This window comes from Ochotona princeps, chromosome 19 (assembly GCF_030435755.1).
Source record: "Ochotona princeps isolate mOchPri1 chromosome 19, mOchPri1.hap1, whole genome shotgun sequence".
NCBI lineage: Eukaryota > Metazoa > Chordata > Mammalia > Lagomorpha > Ochotonidae > Ochotona > Ochotona princeps.
The window spans coordinates 34,106,677-34,132,430 of NC_080850.1; the positions used below are offsets into that span (position 1 = coordinate 34,106,677).

Here is a 25,754-nt window from a genome sequence, read left to right on the forward strand (position 1 = left end):
ACTGTGCTTGCTGGGAAAGTAGCCATTGTCTTGGTTGCTATGGCCCGAGAGAGATGCCTGGCAGAGAGGTACACCCAACCACATCACCTAGGCACATAAATGAGTACCTGATCGGTGAAAGTACATTTGTGCCTTTCAGAGGGAACGGGAGGAGACGCAACAGTGGATAGCAAGGATCCAGGACTGCTGGTGTGATTTGGAGCAACTCATATTCCACCTTCATATAGGATTCTTCATCTGCAAACTGGGTTCACTGCAGTCACTATTTCTCAGACTAATACAGAAAGTGCTTAGCACAGGGCCTGGCACCCAAGGTACTCAACTATTGCTATGTGTTACAACCAGCAAGAAGAAGGAGGAGGAAGAGCCTTGCTGGGCAGATTTTAAATAGACGACTACCTTGAACACACTGATGCTAGATTTGCCCCCAAGGTCCTGCCGCTGTGGCAGGGTGGGTTTGGATGTTATAGCCCTTGTGGGCTGGTAGCCTCTGAGCCTATTTTACCACCTGTGAGTTCACCAGACAGCCATGTCCAGGACCAAAGGGAAGAAGCTTGCCTGAGGAAACCAAGAGGCAGACCGAGGGGGCTGAGACAGTGGAGAGGAAGCCCCGGGAGCCAGGATCATGGGTGTACAGGCCTTCACAACTGCAGTTTCTCAGGACTTTGATGGGGCACCCTGCTTAAGCAGCCTGACTCAGGAACAGGCAGAACCACCTTTTGAACTGGGAGGCTCTTGCTCTCCAAGGTGCAGGCCGTTCCTCAGCACCTGCTGACAGCAAGCTATTAACTTTTTCAGCAACTTTCCAAAGGGGTTCTGGGCCAGGTCTGCTCCTCAATTATCAGTGACCTTGCTCTCTGAGCAACAAGCAGCCTTGAGTGAAGGGATCTTGCCTGAAAGGGTGGCAGGTGCCCAGCCTCCTTGTCCCTGAGCCCTGGAGCTCTAAACAACTTCCCTGATTGACGTGCTGGAGGCAAAAGCCAGAGCAGCCCAGCTTGGATAGAAGATGCTGAACCACCCTTGGAACCCTGGAAGCAAGGGGCCTCATTTCACTCACTAAAGTGCCTAATTTCACACATTTCTTTTTCATTAAGCATTCCTGCTGCTCAGACCCTTGGGCCCTTGTTATTTTACTTATGGCCTTGGAATAATTTAAATTAGTCTGGGTAAGTTCATATTTAAATTGAGGAAGACTGGTACAGGCATTTGACCATGGAGGAAGAGATTTGCAATGCCCAATGAACCAGCCACTGTATCGGTCAGAAAAGTCAGTTTTCCGTAAATAGTTTGCATTTAAAATTCATACAGCTTTCTGTGTTTGAAGCTACCCCCACAACCTCATTTCATTCCTTCCCTAAGTATAAAATCCTAGGTCCATCCACAAAGCAAGAGACTTACCCAAAGCCACATAACCAGGAGTTAGTGGCCAACCTAGCACTTGAACCCAGTTCCCCTACCCTCAACATGACAGTCTGTGGCTCTCCTCCTGCCTGGCTGCAAGGCAGTTCTACCACGACAGCACCAATTTTAATTCTGGCAGAGAGGAAATGGTTTTTTTCTGGCATGAAATGGTTTTTTCTAATAACACTTTAAAAAGGCCAATCTGAACAGGCACACACGAAAGTACATTTTAGCAGCAAGGAAATTATTATTTCACTGAATTATCCCACAAATTCTGACAGGGCATGCTTAAGAAGGGGCTCTGTTAAGAAAAAGGTCAGGGTGGGTGGGGAGAGGGGAGGGTGTGGCAGAATGTCTTGCAAACCAACCTGCAGTATTCTTTAATATTTTCTGCCTTGGAGGCTGCAATTTGACAGAGACATGCTTCTCTTCATCAAACCACCATGACACTTCTGTAAATAGCTGCTCTAAATTACTCTTCTCCCAAGAAAACCATTCCAATTCCTTTCAGTGGGTGGGCCAGTTTCACTAGGGGAAAAAAAAAAAACAGGTATGGGGGAGAGGGGAGGAGTCCTCAGTGTGGACTGGTCCTGTCCAGCCGCTCAGGATCCACACGTGGCTACAACACTGGACCACGCAGGTCATGAAGGATACAGGCCCAGCTACCTAGCCACTCACAGAGCCGGTTTGGCCAAGCTGAGGCATGTGGTCTGTGTTATCTAGCCGGGAAAACATTTACCCTTAAAAGACGATTAAATAACCAAAGGGGAAGAAAAACAGTCAATAATCCCAAACTAACCATCACTGACAACGTCACAGAAATACAGGGAAGGGCGCCCCACTTGGGAGTCAGGGGAGAAAAGCTGTTTTTCTTACTGGTGCTTCTCCAATTTCCTTTAACTCCTAACTGAATGATTCCTTAAAACATGCCAGATAAAAAAAATTAAGAAAATATTGGGGAAGGGTCGGGGGAATCCCAGAGCCTATGAAACTGTGTCATAAAATGAAATAAAGTAAATAAATAAAAATGAAAGCCACACATACAAATCTGCCTATCTAAAAAAAAAAAAAAAATGGCATTTGGGAAGTCTTCAAAACGCCCAGGGAAAACACATATTATTTTTTAAAGGCAACGCATGAATTTCAAACGTTTTGCGGTAAATTCACCTTTTAGTTCCAGGTCCCTGTGAGCCTTGCTGGACGCCAGGAGCCCCGGTTGCTGCTTCAGGGAGAGGGGCCTGCGAGGGTGGAGCGGCCGAAGGGGGCGTCCGCCCTGCTCCTCGGCCAAGCCGGCCTGCACTGACCCCCGGGCCTCTGCTGGACGCCAGGAGCCCCCGCTGCCTCGGGGAGAGGGGCCTGTGAGGGTGGAGCGGCCGAAGGGGGCGTCCGCCCTGTCAGGGTGGCCCTGTCGGGGCGCCCCGGGCCTCGGCCAAGCCGGCCTGCACTGACCCCCGGGCCTTCCCGTGTCCCGCAGGCATGATCTGGTCCGAGTGCAAGGAGATCTGGGAGGAGGGGCCGCGCGAGTACGTGCTCCACCTGTGGAACCTGCTGGACTTCGGCATGCTGTCCATCTTCGTGGCCTCCTTCACGGCGCGCTTCATGGCCTTCCTCAAGGCCAGCGAGGCGCAGCTCTACGTGGACCAGCACGTGCCGGAAGACACGCTGCACAACGTCTCGCTTCCGCCTGAGGTCGCGTACTTCACCTACGGTGAGTCGGAGGGGCCACGGCCAGCGGGGCCTCAAGCGTTCGCGCTTCCGGCAGGCACCTGGTCCTGCAGCCGCGGGCTGGGGGTGGGGATGTGTCACGGGGCGGCATTGGCTGGTGGGTCTCTGTCCCCTTCCCCTCCAAAGGCCTGCGGTAGGATTCCACTAAATTATATTTCAAGTTTTGTTTTAGAAGGAGAGGAGGGGGAGACAGAGACCAAAGCCAGGCATAGGAAGCCGTTGCTGGCCCCCTCGCTGCTGCCTCCGGGGGTCAGCAGGACCCTGGAGCTGAGGTGTCCACCTCAGACACTCCGTCCCTGCTAGGACAGACCGCAGCCACTGCTTTCTGTAAGAAATGCTTCGCTTTCCTAGGCAGGTCTGAGAGAACTAAAGACGCTTCCTTGTGTCTTAGAGGCCATGCTTTGTGTTAGGAGTCCCCATCAAGGTCAGTGCTCAGCGGAAGCCTTCATTCTTTGGAGTTAGTTGGCTGATATTTTCGGAGGCCAAAGAGTCCTGGCTGGAGCACCCAGCTGTGCCGAAAGGATTTCACTGTGTCTGACTTCCCCCTGGGAGAGAGAACAAGCAGCTCGGGGATACAAGCTGGCCTTGTGTCTGCTGGGAAATGAAACTCATGCTGAGTGGCGTGCTGTCCGTCCAGGCTCGGCCTGCCCGGATTCGCACCCCACTCCTGTGGCTTGCTGGGAGAGCTTGCCTGCCTCGCATTTTCTTGGCCTCCATTTAATGCTAAGTTTCAAATAAAACGTATCAGCAGACACCAAGTGCTCACTGATTGGTGAGTCATTCCCACAAGAGCCCTTTTCAATCCTCTGTACCAAGACAAGAAAGCGAAGGGGCAGCAGGTGTGTGTTATTTGCCAATAGGAGCTGGACACATCGTAGGCACTTGTGGACGGCAGCTGCTGTACCCTGAGTGTCCAAAATCTCTCTGGATGACACCAGCCAGCTCCTGGGACCTCACTCTGCAGTGGTGTGCAGAGGGCTGCCCACTTTCCATGTACATCACGTTACCTGTAAATGTGGTGGAAAACCCCAATCAACCGTCCCACCTCCCACCCCCACTGCACCCCGGCTTGGCAAATCCAGGCTCGTATATGTCCCTCCTAAAGGCGGGAGGACCTCGGCACTGCAGTAGAGACTGCCTTCCACTGTGTCTCCCGCTGCAGTAATGCCTGCAGTGCCACCAGCTGAGCCGGCTAGCCCTCTGTACATTGTATATCTCACCGTGTCCTTGCTTGGGTGGTTCATGGATGCCCTTGGAGAGCTGGCAGAAGGCTCAGTCATGGACTAAGGGCGCCCTCTTGTGGTCAGCTGGGGTGTGGCGGGCCAACCTCCACCCTACAGCGCCCCTGGGTGGGAGCGACCAGGATTTCAGGTTGCGGGGCGGGGGGGGGGGGGGTGCAATGTTTTCTCCTGGAAATATCACCAAGAAGAAAACCCCGCTGTCTGAATCAGCATGGTGCTGCTCGCTCTCCCCCAGTCACTATCCCAGAGCAACAATTCGAGCAGGATACTTTTCCACAAGGTTCTCCCCCTGGTCTTCAGCTGGATTTGTCCTAAGAGATGATAGCAGTGGCTTTGACGGTGATAGCCGAGGTTTAGGATAAGCAATTACAGGCATCAGGAAAGAGTGAGTCCTCTTGGGTGTCTGTGCACAGAGGAAGTCGGAGCCTGCTTCAGGTTACCCACGTGTGTTATTTACCCAAAGAAAGTGACAGATACATTGGAGAGCACAACATTTGTTCTCCTTGTCGTTTCGACTTATGATCTTGATACGAACAGTCTGTAATGTTCTATTTTCAAATGTCATTGGGAATGCACTACATGAAACTCAGGACCTGGCTTTTACTGTGAGCTTCTTACCGCTCTCTATAATTATTTAACAGAGCCTAGCTTTGAAAATAGAGAGTATGTTTCTTGTTCCTCCAATGCCTTGGGGTGCCAAGAATTGCTATGTAATATCTCTGCTAGCTGCATTTCCCAGGTCCTGAACAGGACCCCATACCCCAAATCCAATCTTAAAGACGGCAATCATAATATTCACTCTACAGTACTATTGTGAAAATTACAGCCAGTGTAAGCACGAGGGCTAATTCAGTTTTCTCAATGTTTTTCAATGTGTTTTCCTTAGTGTTTTCTCACCGGGAATGCTGTTGGCTTTTCCAGCAGGGCAGCCGTCCTCTGCAGGGCTGTCTGCAACATTCTAGGACGTGAGCAGCCCAGGGCTGCCCCTGTATAACTGTTGTGACAACCACTCCCTTCCCCTAGGGAGCCAGCACTACCCTCACCTTCACAGCAGGTGGCCCAGCTTTCTATTCCTTGTATGGTTGGCACTGGCACTGCAGTGGGAACAGGCTGGCAGGTCTGCTCAGTGGCAAAAACACCCCCAGAGGCAGCCGAAACCCCTGGTGGGGGCCAGCGACCACCAACCAAGTTCTCACCCTGTCTCCCAGCACTCTTGCCCACAGGGGACAGAGCCCTCGTGATCCACCTCCCTGCTCGCGGGCCTCAGCTCCGTCTGAGAGCACATTTCTCAGCACATAGCAGCTCCAGAACAAAGCCCAAGAGAATTTTCCCCAGTCAGGTTCTTCCGGTCTCCAGTCCTGGAACTCACGTGAGGTCACATCTGGCTTATTGACCAGTCGCCTCTTGTGGCTAAGAGCTCACTGCGTCACTTGGCCAGCATTTCTCGGTGTGCTGTGTGCCAGACCCTAGGCTAGCCCTGGCCCTGGATGATTCCACTCCATCCTCAGCACCACAACCCAGGGCGTTGATTTCATCGCCTCTTGACAGAGCAGGAAAGGAGGCCCAAGATGCTGACAAGCACCTGCCCGAGACCGCGCTCTCTGCTGCCACCTCCTGGTGATGTGGCAGCACCGCCACTGTGTGCGGAGCGCCATGGCGGGCAATGCAGACAGCAGGCTGTGTGGCAGGTCTGCAACAGGTGTGCGCGGGAGGACCCCAGGAACTACCGAGGATCAGGGCAGTGGGAGGAACCAGAAGTGAGGCAGGGAAAGATGCTCCAGGCAGACAGGCCAGCACGTTCCCAGAAAGGGTGGTATCATCCAGCTCCTGGATTGACTTAAGGACGGAGGCAGGTACGGCCAGGGATGCATTAGACACCTCTCTAAGGTGGATCCCGCTCGCTGCGACTGACCCGGTGGTTTCCCTGCAGCCAGGGACAAGTGGTGGCCTTCCGACCCCCAGATCATCTCGGAGGGGCTGTACGCCATTGCCGTCGTACTGAGCTTCTCACGCATCGCCTACATCCTGCCGGCCAACGAGAGCTTCGGGCCCCTGCAGATCTCCCTGGGGAGGACCGTGAAGGACATCTTCAAGTTCATGGTCATTTTCATCATGGTGTTTGTGGCCTTCATGATTGGCATGTTCAACCTGTACTCCTACTACCGAGGTGCAAAGTACAACCCAGCCTTTACGACGTGAGTATCCCAGGCCTCTGCCTGAGGGTCTCTGGGCTGGGAAGGGATGTGGGGGACAGGAAGGGGTCTCTGGATGGTCTGTTGGATTTCCTTAGTAATTAAGGTTCAGGCTATGCTGTTGCAAGGATGACAGACCTGAGCTAAATCCTCACTGGGCATTGAATGGCAGGAGGCAGTGGGTATCAAGGGAACCTGGCAGTGCGAGCTTCCAAGGTCATTCTCACAGTAAGCTTGCAATAGAGGGAAGCAATGGATATTGCAATTATCACCTGTCACCTTGTACACAGGACCCTAGGGGAAACGGGCACCCGAGCACATGCTTGGACCACGGGAATTGCAGGCCCTGAGAAGTCAGGCAAAATGGAAACAGAAAGCAATGTCTCAGGATAGGCGGGCACCAGGGTCCCTGCGCGGAAGCCCATGGTGTCTGAGCAAGGCAGATGCTGGCTGCTGCCAGCAAGTGACACAGCTCAGGCATGAAGAGGTTCCCAGGGGGACCAGATGGCTGCACCACATCTCAGAATAACCCAGGCTGGAGGGTAATGCGGGGGCATACCTGAGTATCGATCTGCTTGTACAGGGGGTCTTCCTGCACAGAGGCCAGTCCGACTGGCAGATGCTACCACCTTGGGCCAAGTATTTCATGGGCTTCCCGGGACACTCCCTATCACCCCAACTCCTTGGAATTAAGAGTTGACAGTCTGACATAGGTGCAAGTCACCCAAAAGCCAACCTGCTGTAGATCTGGCACAGGCAGAGCCAGTGTGCCTGCCCAGCATGGGACGGGTCCCACACAGGGCCTCCCGGTGCTTCCCCACTAAAAGCCTCATGGACAAGAGTGAGGGAAGAAACAGGACGAAGGAGGGCAGATCCAGAGCAGTTGAGGAAGCGATGGACAGTCATCTGACCATATGGGCTTCTCTTCCTCCTCCACTGCGCTGGCTTCTGTGCGACCCCAGCCCTTACAGAGGGTCCAGCCCCCAGTGCCACAGCACACGGGAACATGATGAAGGTCTTGACTGTGGTGGGAGCCCTCCTAGCCACAGTTTTCTACAACATGAAGCCAGAGTCTAAATGGGGAGAGGACTGGGGTCTTTGGGGAGTCATGGGGAAAGGTAAAATAGCTTGTCCCATCTGCTAGCAGGTGGATGAAGACCTGGCAGATGTGATGGGCTCAGACAGAGAGGACCACAGGCCTTCCACAGAGAGGCAGGCAGGCAGGCATGCAGCAGGGAGTAATGCATGGGGAGTTTATCACCACCAGGGCCGCTCCTGACATGGACTGCACAGCTGTAAGTAGGATTTGATTAAACCGAGGGTCAATAGAGCAGTGAGGCAGAGAGGGGAAAGAATGGATTTTTTGCAAATGCCATCTCTCACCTCTGTCTGAGCTCTGCAGTACATCACCCCTCGAGAGATCGACCTCAGTATTAGCAAAGGTGGATGAGGACAGAGGAGCTTCATGTCCCACAGGATGCAAAGCTGTGCCTGGTGTGCCACCAGGCCAATGACAAAGCCAGAAGCTGGCTCAGATGCATCCCCAATACCAGCTCACACAGCCCGTCCCACCGCAGTCTTACCAACTTGGAGTTTCTGTAGGGGAACTGTGGGCAGGGCAGACATTCTAGAACAAAAGGAAAGAGAAGGAGCAGGGTTTCTCCATTTGTGGCAGCTGCCAACCCCCAGCATAGCCCTGTCTTAATGCCCCATACAACAGCCCATGATCAGCAGTTCCGGAACCACATACTGCACCTGCCCCAACCCAGATGGCCTTTTCCTCCAGAAGGCCTCAGAGACCTCAGGAAAGGGACTAGAAGCAAATGGATGGATCAGCTCGGCCAGCCCAAGGTGTGGATGAACACAAAGCATGAACAGGCTTAGGAAAAGCAGTGGTTTCAAACCACATGTAGCTGCAACTGGGGGCAGGGAGGCAGGGAGGCTGTGTACCCCCACATTCTAATATATGTGCTCTGAGGAACATGGGATAAGAAACACAGATCCCATTCCAGCCCCATCATACACCGAGAGAGCCGGAAGCCACCCTGGGCACTGTGCATTTCCAAAGCAAGGGGCCTGTTCATCTAAGTGGGAGACATTCTGGCGCTGCCTGGCTCTGTGCGGGCAGCATGTTGCAAGCACTAAGTTGGCCCGGATGGTCAGAGCCAGTGGGAGAGAGGCCTGGAGTCAGAGCTGTGAGCATTCTTGATGGCTAAATGTCCTTCTGGCTCTTGGAGGGCTGGGCTAGCTCGAGGGTCAGGGCTTGGCACAGAGGGCAGGATGGGTTCCTTAACACCTGGTGGGTTAGGTGGGGCCACCAGTGCCTGCCAGAGTACACCTGCCACAGCTCATTGTCTCAGCCACTTCTACAGAAATTGCAGGTGACCAATGGAGAGGAGGAAGGAGCATGCCAGTCTTATGTTCTCAAAGTAGAAAATCACAGTGCCGACACAGATAAGAGAAGCCCCACCTGGGAATGCACCTGCTTGAAGGCAGGTACACAGTTCAGACTCTTGGGACTTTTGCTGTTTGGGGGGAATACAGCTTGGATGATATTAAATGGGCTTATGGAGGATTGTTCCATAACTCCTTTGCTAGAACACACATATTTCAAAAACCAAGACTGTCTGACTGGGGGGGGGGGGTGTATGTAAGCCCTAGGGGCCCACCACCGTGGCTACATTAGAAATAGAAACACAGGTCCCTGGTTCACAGATGAAGTATGGGGTGGGCATGTGGAGCCAAAGGTACTGCTTGATGGCTGCAGCTGGACGGGCACACAGAGAGGAAAGGGCAGACAGTGTTGGGCCAGGGAGAAGGAGAGAGCCCGGAACCCCTAACTGCCCCCCATTTAAATCTGGTGGGAGACTAAGCTTGGGCTGCCTCTCAACAACTGACCCCAGCCAGTCACCGTAGCATCAGCATCCCAGGACAGCTGGGCTGAGCCTGCTTTCATCAAAAGTCACGCCTCTCCAGAGGTTGCTCTGTCTCCCCAGGAATGACTTTAATGGAAGGAGCTTTTGCAGTGCTAGGCAAAATTAGAAGCTTCTATTTTCCACAACACCTAATGGAAATTTTCCACACTCTATAAGGAGCACCAGACACCAATTTGGCCCCACCCAGTGTGTCTGGGTCATGGAAGGGCTAGCGCGGCCTTCTAGCCATCCTGGGGTGGGGAAGGCAGAGAAGAGGGACTGGGGCCAGAGGAGGGGCCCCTAAGGCTCTGTGCCTGCAAGCCTGAACCCCCTAAGGAGCCCTGCCCTGCCCCACCCTGCCTGCCAGGCCCCGTGGAGGATGAGCCTCACACACAGCAACTTAGCCCTGAAATGTAGACTGCAGACATTCCTTTCGGAGTCAGTAAGGGACTAAGGGACAAGAGTAATACTGAAATATCATTGTTGAACCACCCGTTGTGGCACACACATGCATCTGCTCCTTGTGTGCTGGCATGGGTCCTAGACTGAAGGTCTGCCAGGTGCTGCCCCTGCACCGGGCCCCAGAGCCCAGACCTGCAGAACTCCGAACCCACCTTCCACCTTTAGCACTGACATTCCCAGGTGGCAGCCAAGTCCCTCGGGAAGCTGCATCCTTTTTCTGTGGTCTTCAACACAGGAAACCCAATAACTACTTAGCCCCACTCTCCACCTGCTACCTGGGAACCTCCCCTGGGTAAGGCAGGTTTCTGCCTCATTTAACAAACTCCGGGCCAAATTCTACAGTAGGCCCTGGGGTCACAGAAGACAGGAAGTGAATTTTCTTACTTGTGGACAAATGAAGATTCAGAGGTTTAAAAAGGGGAGTGGGGGACACATAGGAAGGGGCCCTGCCTGGTGGGGTCAGGGACGGGGACCCCAAGCAGAGGAGCCGGCGGATGAGGTGAGCGCATTCCGTCCTGACTGGGGCATTTCTGCACTGCACGTAATGCAAACTCTGGAAAGTTAGAGAACCGTGAAATCCCAGAGCCAAGGTTGCAGAGCCCTTTGAGCCCCCAGAGTTGTAGCGTGTCCACAGAGGCCTCTGGTTAAGAAAGAAAGATGTGGTCAGCTCTGCCTTCTGTGGCACCCTGCCAGGGATGCTCTGGGAAGCTGAAAGGGCAGCCCAAGCTCGGCTCCAGCAGGGTGCCCCCCTCCACGCCAGGGTGATCTCAGCCCCGCCCCCAGGCACCGTGCAGCCATTAACCCCACCTTCCCAGGAGGGAAGATGTCTGCAAATTCAGGGAAGGTTCTGAGAGACAGGAACTTGAAAGAAAGGCCACCCCAAGGGGAACCTAGGTAGATCCTCAAAGGAGGCCGGACTGCTGGATGAGGGCTCGTGGTGGCCAAGGCGGTGGCACTCTGAAGGCGGAACGCGTAGATCTGGCTACCCAGGGTTCCTGCTGGGCAACCAATGCCAGGCTGTGCCATAAAACTCATTGCAACCAGTGACCATCCCAAGAAACCAGGGACAGCATGCCCCACAGCCACAGGACTGGGCCTGCTACACTCTGCTAGGGCAGTGCATGCTGACTGGGTGTTGCCCGCTGGGGCCTGGGCATGCACCCAGCCTCCTGGGCTTTCACATCTTCCTCGGTCAGCTCCCACCTGTCTCACCCCTAACCACACTCAACTCACACTGTGAAAGCCATCATCTCTTGCCTTTTATCTTTTGTAAAAAGATTTATGTATTTTATTTGAAAGTTAGGATTACAGAGACAGGGTCTTCCATCTATTGGTTCACTTACCAAATGGTCTCTGGTCAGAGCTGGGCTGGTCTGAAGCTGGGAGCAAGGAGCTTTTACTGGGTCTCTCACATGGGTGAAGGGGCCCAAGGTCTTAGGCCATCCTTCGCTGCTTTCCCAGGCCATGAACAGGGAGCTGGATCAGCAGTGGAGCAGCCAGGACACGAACTGGCACTGCTGTTGGATGCGATTGCCCACAGGCACTGCATGAGCTTGCTACACCACTGTGCCAGCACCTTTCATCTTAAAAGCGCATGGCAGGCAGAAGAGCACAAGGGGCCGCCGGACCTGAATCGCAGCTGTCTGTGGAGGAGCCAGTGCCGAGACCTTCTGGGGTCCCAGGGGGTGCAGGCAGGGCTAGGGAAGCCTGTTGTGGCAGAAATGCAATTTGAGCTGTTCTTTTCTGGACACTGCTCTCCAACCAGAAATATCACCTCCAGGACTTTGCTAAGATAGCCCAGATTGTTGCAACAGACTCCACAATGACCTAATGTCCATTTCTGTGCTCTCCATGCTTATCCTTGATGTGGGTGTTAGAAGTCCACTACCTTGGCGCCCCTGCACCAAGCAAGAGGCCAGAGGGTTTAGAGAGAAGGCCTGGCGGTGCACCCATGAGCTTCCCAACATCAACTGCTTCCTGCCAAGTCTCAGGCCCCACCTGGGTCCTCCATCTTGGTTCTCAGACCAACTGGCAAGAAACCTCTCCCTCTTACTCAGCAAGCTCCAGTTCCAGGATGCAAATAAGGTTGAAATGGTCACTCTTCAAGGTCACAAAGTACCAGGAAACTGTGCTGTGGGGGCCTAGCTCCAGGCACACAATCAGCAGAAGTGGTACTCAGGCAGGGCTGCGGCCAGCTGGGGAAGACCCATGCCATCCCTCTTGCCCCACTTCCTCAGCATCCATTCTGTGGTCAGATGCTAATAGTTCTGGACTGTAACAGTCAAAAGTGCCATCCAGGACCCACAACAGCGCCAAGAGGCGTTGAGAGGTGCCAGGCTTTCTGGCTGTGGTCCTGGAGGAACTCAGCCCCCTAGCAAGCTCCTTCTCTGTTCCTTACACCTCCCTCCACCACAGCAGCCAGGGCTAGGGTGGCTGGTGGGCGCCCTGCCCCTTTCAAGCAGAACATCTTAGCACCACGTCCGCTCTTGTCTTCTGAACTGGAGAAACAAACTTTTGAGACAGCCGAACCTGCTGCTGAGTTTTTTCAACCTGCACGGTGCAGATTTGGGTAGTTAAGTGAACTGAACTGTTCAGAGGGAGTCGCAGCCTTCTAAAAGCAGCAGCAATTTTCCTAACAATGGCCCTAACCCCTCAGGCTGTTGATCAGTTTGTTCTCTGAGCCCATCCACAAATGCAATGCACTCTTTGGGAACCTGTTATTAAAGTCTCATTATACAGGCGAGACAGCCCTGGTGGAGAACTGATTACTGATTGTCTAGCCCGCCCTTCCTGCGTGATAAGTCAGCCCCAGCCTACATCTGCACACACACACACCAACCACCACCAACACCCACCTTCTCAGCCTCATTCGCAGGCACTCTGCCTCTCTGCCTTCATTAGCAGTGCCTCTTATGCTCGGGTGGCCTATAGATCACCTTCAGACAGACAGTCACAGATTAAAAGACAGCCTGGACTGGAGAAACCAGAGCATTTGCATGAAATCAAGGGCCTGCAGGTAGGAAGGAAAATGACACGTATTCATGCAAGTCAATGAGCAGCCAGTCATTCCCTGCCTTCAGTCCCGCGGGAAGCACCCAAGGCGTAGGCAAGGCAGCGACAGGCAGCCTGCCCTGGCTTTCAACTTTGTTCAAATTGTCTTCTTCTTCTTTTAAGATTTGTTTATTTTTATTAGAAAGCCAGATTTACAGAGTGAAGAAGAGACAGAAAGAAAGATCATCCATTCACTGGTTCACTCCCCAAGTGGCTGCCAACAGCTGGAGCTGAGCTGATCCAAAGTCAGGAGCCAGAGGCTTCTTCTGGGTCTCTGACGCCGCTACAGGGTCCCAAGACTTTGGGCCGTCCTCGACCCCTTTCCCAGGCCATAAGCAGAGAGCTGAATGGGAAGTGAATCAGCTGGGATATGAACCAATGCCCATATGGGATCCCTGAGCATGCAAGATGAGGACTGTAGCCACTAGGCTACCACACTGGGCCTCTTGTCTTCTTTTAAGTTGAGACCACCAAAAGGGGAGAAATACATTTGTTGTGGACATCAGTGTATTTCTGTCATCTGGTGGAGTACCTGGCACCTAGTCCCAGCTCAGTTGACTAAGTGAACAGCTCAAGATAATAGCTAGCATCGGCAGGGCTCTTACTGTAGGGGTAGCTGGGGCTCGGACACCACTTGACGCAGCCATGGAGACTTGAAGCCAGGTGAGCACCTTTGCCCTTATTTCTCAGCTATCTCAGTGCTGCCTCCTTTGACTGACACCGTTGAAGGGCTCTCTGGCAAACTGCACAGCCAGCAAAGGGGAGTGGGACAAGGATGGGAGCCAACAGCTGCCAATGTTCCCGTAAAGACCCTTAGGTTCAGCCTTAGCACCGGCTGGTTGACAGTGCGGGCTTTTTGTGAGCCGAGGGGTGGCGCAGTAAAGGTCTTGTAAGACTCAGTTGCTGAAAGGCATCCCCCATTACCGGGCTTCCGCCCCATCCCTGGCTTCCATGACCCCACACAATCCTAACCCCCAGATCCAAAGCCTGCACTCTTGGGACCAGTTATGCCCCGTTGACTCCATTCCAAGCCCAACCTTCTCCCTGAGAATGTCACTGTAGGCGTCCAAGATCAAAACAATGCAAATTTTCCTTTCCTGCCACCTATTAAACTACAATATGACACTAGCATGACATCTCCAGGCAACTGCAGATCTCTTATCACCATTTTTTTTAAAAAAGGAGCTAGCTTCCCAGGTATAAACTATAGATTAAAATATTGCTTACAGTTTAGGCCAGCCAATTGCATGACTCAGTCTGCAGTATCCCCTCCAGTAACAGCATTACACTGAAACTCCTTGGTTATTCCACTGAATTTTTATGTCTAGAGCCCCCAGAAAAAGCAGTGACTAGTCATATTGGTGATGCACCAACTTCTGTAAGGAAGACCTTGGTTACCTAGTTCATTTTGCTCCCTCCATAGAAGCAGAAACCACAGATGATCTGCTTCAAGAGCTTAGAAGAAAGTGCTAGAAATGCCATCTTTTGGCTAAGACCCCTTCCTGCTCAGTAGTCTATAACTGGTTTTTGCTCTGAAGGGGGGTGTGGCTTTCAGTCTAGCAGCCTTAGGGACTCTGGGTCCCTTGTAATTAGAGTCTCCTGGAGATGACGGCCAGGTCTAAGTCCAGAGGTTAATCCTTAAGCCACAAACGAGAAGTAAAACCAGTGTACACTAATGAAGACTTTCTGGAAGCTACACAACCAAACACATCAGCCTTATGAGCAAGCCAAACAGTCTCCAGTGAGGGGGACTGGCTGTGGAGGGTCCATGGCACATGGTTAGAGACCAGTCAATATTCCTTTGTGGGAATATTGCTTCCCAGAGTAGCTCCGTCTCCTTCAGATTATTAGGGCATAATGTTTAAGTGGAGGTGCCAAGGACAAATCAGGGTTTGGTGGCAGAATTCAAGGAAGAAGAAAAATGAGAACAAAATGTGCATATGTATATGCTGACCTGAGGCCCATTTTCCTGATCCAAATGCAGCAGGCACCCCTGAATGGGACCTGCCATCGCTTGCCTCATTCGTATGAGCCAGTCGCTTGCAGGGTTATCCAGGGAAGACAGCGAGGTTGAGTTAGGAGGAACAGCTCTCAAGCACGGCAAGGGTGCTCCAAGTCCCAGGTTGTGCATGGCCAGTGCCTGGCCTCGGACCAGCCCCTGTGCGCCCCAGCTCCGCCCTCAGGTGTGCAGCCTTGGGTTTCCAGTCAGTCCTGCCAGGAAGGGAGCAACTGCTAGAGGCTGAAGCCCTGCCACCTCCTTCCAGTCTGGAGCTAGGGGCTCATCCAGTGAATTGGGACTCTCCCTGCTACTGTTCTCATCTACCAGGGGGACAACCAGAACTTCATGCTGTGGTGGGAGGACAATCCCACGGTGCGCATGCCATGCAGTGAGTGATCTTTCCCATGCAAGTGGATCCTACATCTCGCATGCGAAAGCCACTTCATCCACCCTTTTTGCAGTAGCATCCAGGGCAGGAGCTCAGTCCCAGTTATTAACTTCCAGCCCCCAGCTAAATTCCTGCTGGCACAAAGAGGAATTCAGCTTGCAAAACCCGCAGTTGTCAAAGACACCAAAAACAGAACATGGCAACACAAACCTGCTTCCAAGATGAGTTCTGCAGACTCAAGAACACATCAGGAATGAGCCAGACAGCTGGCTAGACAGGCACCCCACCCACCACCTGCGCACGCTGGATCTCACAGCCCGAGGGATGAGTACTAGTATTTTTGTACATCTTGTCAAGTAAATACCAGTCCTTCCAAAACAGATTTTTGTAAAATCCTTTTTGAGATGCAGCTAATCCTGGCCATTTGTGGGTGAGTGTCGAAAGCCTGAAATGCTAAAGGGTGGGGGGAGTGCTTTGTCATAAGGGTACCACAAACTGAAAGAACTGCATTTACCCATTGAGATCATTGACATGTTCGATCCAACCCCAGCCAGCTGTCAGACTGGATTTTGTGCCATCTGCCCTACCCAGGGTTCACAGCCATGGGGCAGGGACTCTGATATGAACTTGAAACTTAACTTAAAACCATTGTTTTTCAGGATCCCCATACTCTAGAGTGGCCAGAGAGCAGGGTCCTGAAACCCAGCAGTTCCCCCAGTCTACACACACATAATGTGCAACATCCACCTTGGGGAGCTGCAGTGGGCCTTAGGCCCCTACCTGGGTATTCACACCAAACCCCCCACCCTTATTTCCAATCCTTCAGCCCCAGCTGAGGACTGAATATGCCTGTCTGGCTCAGGTATGTCACCCGAAGGGAATGAGGAGGAAGCCCATGGCAGAGGTGCTCAGGAAGATGACGTGAGCTGCTGTGCAGGACGTGCCCAGCAGGTGCAAGGCGCCAAGGATGCCAGCTCGGTCTCTGGACGCCACCCACTTCCCCCAGGGAACCTCCGTGGCTCTGCTTCATGGGGATCCAGGACGTGTAAGAGCCACTGCGGAAGCAAGAGTGTGCTCTCTGAGGCTAATAATACACAGGAACAAACATTTACTCTGGTGCCCTGGTGTTTAATTCTGAATTTTTAATTAATAAGAGCCAGATGAAAATGATAACACAGCCAGGAGTCCCAGTGAGTGGTGGGGATGGAAAAGAAGGAGCTGCCCTTTGCAACACCCTTTCCAAGTTGCAGAGATGGCAACAGCTCATTACTTGAGAACGAAGCCTCAACCCCCAGCAGCCCTGACCCCCAGCAGCCCCTCTGGTGGAGCTGGGAACTTTGTCACAAAAGCATGAGCCCATGCCAACTGTAACAGGACTGTCTGCTTCCTTTGTAGGGTCGAAGAAAGTTTCAAAACCTTATTTTGGTCCATATTTGGCTTGTCCGAAGTGATCTCGGTGGTGCTGAAATACGACCACAAATTCATCGAGAACATTGGCTATGTTCTCTATGGTGTTTACAATGTCACCATGGTAGTAGTGCTGCTCAACATGCTGATTGCCATGATCAACAACTCCTACCAGGAGATCGAGGTAAGTAAGGCCAGTTCATGGGCAAGGCACTCCGTCCCCTGGGTTGGACGTTGCTACCAAGCACAGCAGGGATGGTGACAGCATCATGTGTTAGTCATGGGGAAGCCAGGGCAACAAACAGTAGGGGCTCTTCCTGCCCAAGGAGTGCCCTCACTGCTTAGAAAAGAGCTTCCAGCCAACTCATCCCCTGGCACAGCCAGCATCAGCCACACAAAATGGCCCTACTGAGAGCAGAAGGAACCAGGAATGTGACTCATTCCTCCTGGGACAGGGCACAGGTGGCCCACAGCACAGCAGAACAACTGTCTACCAGCCCACAGCACCATCAGCCTAGCACATGTTTGCTGCTCCGGGGGTGCTGCATGCCAGGCCTGTGCTGGGCACCAGCAGTGTGGAGATGGACTAACACATTGTCCTCTCACTGTCGGAGCATCCTCCCAACCCCCACAACACTGCAGTTCAGCAAGGAAAACTCACATGACCCTCAACAACTCACCATGCCCTGGAGCCAGCGCAGCTGAGTTCAGGCAGGGACAAGTAACAGTGATGGACTTGGCAGGGAGCAAGGTTCCGGCGGGGAGGCACAAAGGCCATTTAAAGATAAAAACAGTTTTACCAGACAGATAAGAGGGTCAAGAGAAGGCAGCAGGAGGCAATTAATCAAAACGGAAAGCACACAAACCAGGAGCTACTGACTTGAGCCGTGTTTAGACCAGCTAGAAATGGAGACAGAGTCAGGCCTAAACCTCATTCAACTTAAGATGGTTTCTCAGAACAGTGGTACATTCTGTCTGCTGGAGCGGAAAGACCTCCAGGTTTCAGTGTTGTGTAAACATTGCACATGGTGTGTGCTGTCGTGTTAAGATACGGACTGCACACTCAGGTGTGACTGGGTAAGCATGAACAAGATAAAGTCCCTGAAGGACCCAAAAGAAAAACACAACAGGGTCCCTGCCGAGGTGGGGCTGGGAACATCCTATCAATCATGACCTACAAATCATGCTACTATTTTACCCATTCTACAGTAAATAATCTTTTAAAACTAAGTAATGTGCACTGGCTCGGTATCTTAGCCTAGATCCATGCACGCATGAATGTGACCTGCCAAGGATGCTCATTACAACAGCTGGGAATAGCCTATGAGCATCAGAAATGTTCAAGACACAGTTTAGAAAGCCATGCACCTTCCAGGCAGACAGACCCCTTTACAATAATGTGAGAGAACCTCTTAAGATATAAATGCAAAAACAAAAAAAGTTGCAGAAAGATACCTGCAGGTGAGCATTATTGATATAACAATGCAAATGCAAACAGAAAGAAGAGGCAGGAAAGAAAACTCCTCAGATGCTCCTCACTTGACCTCTGTGAAGAAGAAATTTGACGTGAAGCACACGATCGACTGCCTCTTTGGGTGTGCACTGGCAGCAAGCTGGGGTCAAAATCAGAACCCAATTTTGACCCTGGTACCCCAATAGGGGATGCAGGCAGCCCAAGTGGCAGCCCCTGCACCAGATCCTATCCCTGTGTATTTCCTATAGAGAACTATACAGAACCTGGATCGTTACAGCTGCCATCGAATGCACTACCACCTGTGTGGCTCATATGGTGCTAGTTCTAGAAGCTGGACACCATCAAGGTGCTGGCACCTCTGGTTTCTTCTGAGGCCTCTCTCCTGGCCTGCTGTGTCCTTGAGCTCCGCTGGACCAGTGCCCTCCTTTAGGATTTCACTCACCCTTCATCGTCTCTGTAAGAGTTGCTTCTCCAAAACTGCCACAGCCCAAGGTGCTAGGCATCCAGGCTTCTGCATGTGGACTCCCAGGGGACAGAGGTGAACCCAGGACACACACCTGCCCAAAGGGGAGAATATTCCAAACAGCAAGAGCAGCTCTGCCAAGGTGGAAAAGGGCAAATCCCACAGGTTTTTGAAACTGGTTTACCTGTAAGAACAGGGTCTGGCAGCCCAAGAGGGCCTGCATGCAGAAAACTAGAAGGTACTGGAAAACCCCAGCATCTCTGTTTGCTCACTTCAGTGCCTGTGGCTGGTGCAGGAAAAGCTGTGTGATTGGCTCGTACCACGGTGGTGCAGGAGTTGAGTGAGCTCACTGCTGCCCACTGCTCTTCCTGTCCCCACGCACCCTGAGCTGAGAAGCAGCACCTGTCAGCACACTTTACTTGTAAATCTTCCTGGGAGCACAGTGACACACCTACTGAGGCACTCGAGCACCCCCTGTCCAGGCCAGGGACTCGCCTGCCCCTGTTTTCTCCTAGGACCCTCTGCCTCCCATCACTCTGCCCTGTGCCTCCATCTTGCCCCGCCTCCGTCTCCATCTCTCCCTACCACAGCTTTCCTCTTGGCATTTAAGTCAGTCTCTTGATCTTCAAAAAAAAAAAAAAAGGAGCCTAACAATCTTCAGCTCCCAGCCCAGCTCCCAGCCTCTACCCACTGCTCTGTCCTTGACTGCCAACTTTTGCAAAAGTCTCACACTTCTCATTGCCTCAGCTCCAAAGGCCGCCAATGGGCAGCCTCTTCCAACCCCCAGCTCCTCCAGCCTTTAGGTCAAGGCCAGCTGATGAGTTGTTGAACAGACTCAGGTCATCAGCCAGACCATGCATTCCACCCAGGCAGGGACTATGAGCACAGACACTGGGTGAATGTGTGCTAAATGACCCCAAGTTCACTGCCAGCCTGGCCTAGGCTGCAGAGAGGAAGATCGTATTTATGAAGGGCTTAGTAAACGCCTGGCATCGCTGGCTCTTTTTCTGCATTTGCTCCTTTGATTCTCACAACCATAGAAAGTACGCGTTAGTGTCTTCAGGTGACGGTGAGGAAACCGAGGCCCCGCCAGGCTAAGTCACCTGCCACGGACTTGGCCTACCTGTAGTAAAGAGCAAAAGCAGGATTTGAACCCCAGGAGGCTCTGGGACCTGCCCTCTTATCACTGTGCCCCCCCATTTCCTCTCGTGGCCACCAGGCCTGAGCCTTTCACAAAACAAGGCGTGACCTCTGCCCTCACCAAGCTTCTAGCACATAAAGGTGACACCTAGGCCAGGCGTTGGTCTTCAAGGAGAACACAAACAGGGGGCTTGGTCCTGGCCTCACACTTACGGGGTACAGCCAGCAAGCTGCCTGGGTCCATGCTGGGGTCACAGCTACCTCACTGTGCAGCCATGACCTGTGCTAATGGGCACAGGCCCAGTGGCTACCTCGGGGCTTTGGGAGCCAGGCCAGATTCCAAATCACATCCTCCTCCCAGACATTGAAGTGCCATCGTAAGATGCAGTCAAGCTAGAACTAGCTTCTTCTCCCTGAGCACACCAACCAGTAAGATGTGCACTTTCTAATAAACAGTGTGGTCCAGCAGGGGCACCCACTCACCATCCTAGGTGCCCAATGAGTACCTGAAAGGTGGTTTAGCATGCCCAGCATTTGGCACAATGGTTAAGATGCTGCTTGCGGGGTACAGGGGCTGCACGTCCACGCCCAGGTTCCCACTGCTGGGTATCCTGGGAGGCAGCAGGCATGGCTGAAGCACTTGTAACTCTGCCGCTCATGTGGGAGATCCAGACTGAGTTCCAGGCTTCTGGCTTTGGACTGGGCCAGTCCCAGATGTTGTAAGCAACTGTGAATTGAACCTTCAGATGGAGGAGCTGTGTGTGTGTATGTGTGCGTGTGTGTGTATGTGAAATAAAATGAAAATAAGAATTTTTGAACAAAAGGTCAGAACATGGCTAGTCCAGATTAGATGTACTATAAATAAAAGCTTGATGCTGAATCCAAAGCATAGGGTGTGCAGGAGAAAAAACACACACTACTTATTAATGTTTTTACAATACTTATGTGTTTAGAAAAACAGACTCTAATGGACCAAATGCAAAGACATCACTGACTCTGATTCTGCTTACCATACATAACGTAACTGGTAGAAAATTCACACTTACCTGGTGGCTCATGTCTGTTGGTCAGCACTGCTCCAAAGGCTGTGTCCCTCACTGTCGTGGCACGTGGCAAGCCAGCGAGCACAACTGCCAAAGTCAGAGGGAAACACGTTGGGGTGGCCGTGGGAAGCTGCGAGTGGCGAAGGCCAGCACCCGTGTCCAGGGGGGCTGCAGTGAGTGCCCAGCAGGTCAGCAGAGAGCCTCCGGAGGGCCTGGGACACGTGCACCTGTGCAGAGTGAACGTCCAGTGTCCAGGCTGTGTGGGCAGGAAGTGGTGAGCCCCAGGGCACTGCAGCCCAGCTGGAGAGGTGCTGAGTCAGCCACGTTCCTCTGCACCACGGCCCTGGCTCGGTGGCTCAGTGGTGGCCTTTGATGGTGGTACTGTGGTTTCCTTTGCCCCACAGGAGGATGCAGATGTGGAGTGGAAATTTGCACGCGCCAAGCTCTGGCTGTCTTACTTCGACGAGGGACGAACGTTACCTGCTCCCTTCAACCTAGTGCCAAGTCCTAAATCATTTTACTATCTCATACTGAGAATCAAGATGTGCCTAATAAAACTCTGCAAATCTAAGGCCAAAAGCTGTGAAAATGACCTTGAAATGGGCATGCTCAACTCCAAATTCAGGGTAGGTAGCCTCTGAGGTATAGGGAGAAGGGAGTTGGTGTGTGTGATTTGCAAGCTGCAGCTGGAGGAGTCATGGCTTCGTGCCATCCCCTGGGCACATCAGCTAAGGCTCCCAAACCCAGCAGAGGCTGCACGTGGCACCAGCCCTTCTCATGGAAGGTCCTTGGAAAAGAAGATGCGGCAGGGTGCCTGGCTGAGCAGCTGGGGCGTGCATTTGAGCCCTCCCTGGCAAGGAACTGAGGAAAAACTTCCCTTCCCACTGTCGCCCCCTGCTGCAAAGTATCAGTATTTGCCACAAAACCACATAGCTCTCTAACTCCGTGCAGAAGCTGACCAAACTCTATCCCATGGCCCTGGATTACCTGCATGGAACAGTCCCCAGAGCAGCATACCCGGAACAGCATGCTAGTAGGAACCCCAGGGAGACCACCCCCTCCCTGCACGCTGCTCAAGCCCCGCCATGTATATTGGTATATATGCAGTCAAATGTGATTGTGGGTTTTTTTTTACCCTCCAGAAGACTCGCTACCAGGCTGGTATGAGGAATGCTGAGAACTTGACAGCAAATAACACTTTCAGCAAGCCCACCAGATACCAGGTAACTACCCCTTTCACAAGCAGGGACGCAAGTAGCTGCCACCAAGACATGGGGTTAGTCCTGAAGCTGTGTCACCTCCCGAGAACACAGCTTCAGCCTTGCCTTCACTGAACAAAACGGTCAGAGTGGCTGTGGTGCACCAGGAACCTCCTGTGGCCACAACTGGGGTTTCTGCCTTAGTGGCACCTAAGTGTGGGAAGGGACGGGAACCCACAAACATGGGAACATACAGACAAGAAGCAATTCAGATTGAGCAGAGTGCCAAGCCATAAGCAATATTCAGAACGGCGGGATCCAGGGATAGGACGAGAAGCAAGGACCTCAGAGGGCAGAGGGCTTACCGGGTAGAGGAGAAAGGCAGGAGATACGAGGCAAGCAGAGCCACAGGGGCCCCGGCAGGGTCAGGGCAACAAGACCAGCCTCCACCCCGCCCTGGGCAGCAGGTGGAGTCCATCCAAGTTCATTAGAAGGTCAAGGTAGAGGTAAGGCTACAGGGTAGAGAGGTGACGACATTGCGTTCACGCCTTTACAAAGCCACCTCACTGCTCTAGGTGGGGACACTGGTGCTGGGAAGTGACAGTAGGGGTACAGGGGCAGGGATGGGGGAGTGAGAGTTGACAATACACAGGTTCAGTTTACCTTGAGAGCATTTGCTGGTGGGCTGCAAGGAGGCAAGGAGGGCCCAGTGTGGCTCCCAGGTCTCTGCCAAAAGCAGCCAGCTAGACACTGGGGTCTCCTGTGAGCAACCAGCCTCCAACCACAAGTCTTCCATATCCACGGTGCTAACGTGTGTAGCAGAACTTTTCTTCCTGCAGCACCGGCAGCACTTTGGGAATGAACGCCCACATCTGGGCTGCGTGTAGTCGCCCTGCTTGGGAGCCCCTGAGTGATGGCAGCCGTGGGCGATCGTTTCTGCAAGCACAGCCACTCTTGCCCCGCCACGGTCTCTCTGGGGTCAGCAGGTGGACCCACACTAGTCATTGGCTCACACATGTAAATATGAGTCTCTCCTGAGCTTCCCCCACCCCGGCCTGGAGAACTATCCCCCTTCCCAAAAGGGAACCATTACAGATGCAGCAGCCTGGAGTCACCCATCCAGTAGGGGCTCAAGCCAGCTGGGCAGTGAAGAGGGTTTAACGGTACAATTCAGAAACAGCTCAGCTCTGAAAATTTTATCGGATGACACAAACTAAAAACCAGGCAAGTGGGCAAATCATTTAATCGTGCACAAAATTGGAACTGCCCAGTTTGATCTGCTTTGAGTTAGGTTACAGGCCAAATCCTTTGGTCAGTGGAAGGATTTTTTTTAATCTCTTGCCCTCTCAGAGAATAGTATAGATTATCCTTGTCAAAGGGAAGATAGAAAACCTTGAGCAAGTTAGGGCCAAATCTAAGTGGTTGAATCTGGGTTTTGACCAGAATCAACCTCTGAGATAAATGATGACCACTAATGGGTGAATGTCCTGGAAGCCCTTTCCCAGTCAGCTCCAGGAGCAATCACTTCCCTCTCCCACCATCTCAGGCTCCTGTCTGCCTTAAATCCTCCTCCCTACCCCTAAGAACTTCCTGCCACGTCTTAGATCCAGGGCGCAGCGCAGCCCCAGGCTATTGGCGACCTTGGCAAACTGGCTGCTCACCTTGTTATGTTCTGAATCCAGGGAGGGAAGCCCGCCAGTTACGTATTTATAGTTGTCACAGAAAAAGAAAAACTAAGGTGGAGGCAGCGGGCGTTAGATGGAGAGAGCCGAGGGCACTGCAACCAGGGGTGGGAGCACCCTGCACTCATACAGACATCCCCCTTTACTGAGCCCTGTCTGGTCCCTGCCGGGCAACCTCCTGAGCCATCCTCTGCTCACCTGCAGAATAGACAACGTTGAAGAACAGGAACAAGCTGAACCCCAGCCCATGTGTGGCTTCAGTCCCTGGCCCATGTGACAGATGAGGGACCTGAGGCCCTGGGGACGCCCCTCCAGTGGACTCCCAGGCTGTCTGGACTCTGTCTCTCTTGGACTCCAGGGTACCCACAGGGCCCTTTATCATTTTTTCCCCCACCAACTGGTTTCTTGCTTTTACAGTGCTTTATGTTTGTTTTACTCCAGTCCAGCTCTCTGGATATGAGACCAAACAGTGGGACCCAACCCATGATATTGTGGCAACAACCAAAGTGTGCCCCCCTTTAAAAGCTACCCTGGGACCTGTTCCAAGGTCAGGAGTGCCAGTTGGTGAGAGTGGGGGTACAGGATATATGCTTCTTGCTGGGCAAAGCAAAGAAACCGCAGCCCAAATAAACCATTGGCCACAACCCCTGTGATGTCATCTGGTCGGCCCCCAGAGCCCGGTGGGGCGTGCACTTGAACGCCTACCATGAAGCCTCTGCTGGGTGCATGGTGGGCTCCACTTCCTTCTTCCATTCTGGTGTCTCCCGAGCCTTGAGCTCCACCTGCCCACTTTGCGAAACATTCCTCAGTTTCTTTCCAGCAGGCAATGTGGTAGTGGCCTCTGGGTCCTACTTCACTGGCCACGTGCATTGTTGCACTCATGTTCTCCTCTTTATCTGAGCTTTTATCTGCCCTGGCCACACAGGGTGTCATCTCTCCCACAGAAAGACCCGACCTGGAGCCTCCATGCACACGCACCTGTTGATGCAGACGGCTGACAGCTGCCTGGGTTTCTTGGAGGACTAGGCGTAAGAACACTTCCGGGGAAGGGGCCAACACGATCAGAGCCTATAGGACACACCCGACGCCTTGTCACTTGCCCCTGGAGGGCACGTCCACACTGAAGAAGGCTGGTGGGCACCATCTCTGCTCAAAGCCAGGGGCGCACTTGGCACTGGCGGCCAACAAGCACCATGTGTGCCATGAGCAGCTGGGACTCCCACTGCTGCAAACGCTTCTGCCACACACCGCTTTCCCCCCAGCCTCTGGCTCCACATATCACATCCAAAATACCAGGACTGTCTCACGGACAAAGCCCGAAAGGCAGGATGCTTGAGGTGTGTTCTGAAGAGGCAGAGAATGATAACTAAGTCTCTTTAACCCAAGACATCCTGTAGGCGTGCACAGAAAGAACACATCCGAGTGGCTTCCAGAGTAAGGAGAACACAGTTAGTGATCAGGGAGGGCTTTCCCAGAGGAGCAATTCGGGGCAACACTTTGGTTTTGTTTTTCCGACTCAAAGTGAAAACAGTGCCCAAGTCTCTCGGAACGGTCTCCGTCCATCGGACCTGGATGATCTGCCTTTTGGACCAGCAGGGGCTGGCTAGTGCTGCAGGGCAGGCCACTGATGGCATCAGACCCGGGTCTCACTGAATAGGAGCAGTGGAGGCAGCTTGCCCAGGAACTGTTGGGCAGGATTTGAGACCTACCCACAGAGCCTGGTGGGGCCAGGAGCACTGGGCCGGGGAGACCCAGGGCTCAGCACCTTTATGGAACCTTGGAAGTACAGGACCAAGCTAGGTCCTCACCATGGAGAGAGGCATCGCCTGCTGACGATGGATGAGATCCGTGGAGCCCTCCCTCAGCATCCACATCCTTGATCCCTTCTTGTCCTTGAACCCATCTCATCAGAGAACAACCTGCTCACAGGCATCACACACTAAAGCAAAGACAGCATCCAGGTCCGGGCAGC

General features: G+C 52.9%; 1 protein-coding gene across 1 annotated transcript in view; it reads left to right on the plus strand.

Moving 5' to 3' along the window:
- The window catches only part of TRPC7 (transient receptor potential cation channel subfamily C member 7), a 97,433-nt gene that overhangs the window by 68,853 nt on the left and 2,826 nt on the right, over window positions 1-25,754 (plus strand). The window contains exons 6-10 of the mRNA XM_058677900.1: window positions 2,876-3,109; window positions 6,298-6,562; window positions 16,770-16,965; window positions 21,306-21,527; window positions 22,044-22,124. Of these exons, the coding sequence (XP_058533883.1) occupies window positions 2,876-3,109; window positions 6,298-6,562; window positions 16,770-16,965; window positions 21,306-21,527; window positions 22,044-22,124 (998 nt within the window). The remainder of the gene's footprint in view (window positions 1-2,875; window positions 3,110-6,297; window positions 6,563-16,769; window positions 16,966-21,305; window positions 21,528-22,043; window positions 22,125-25,754) is intronic.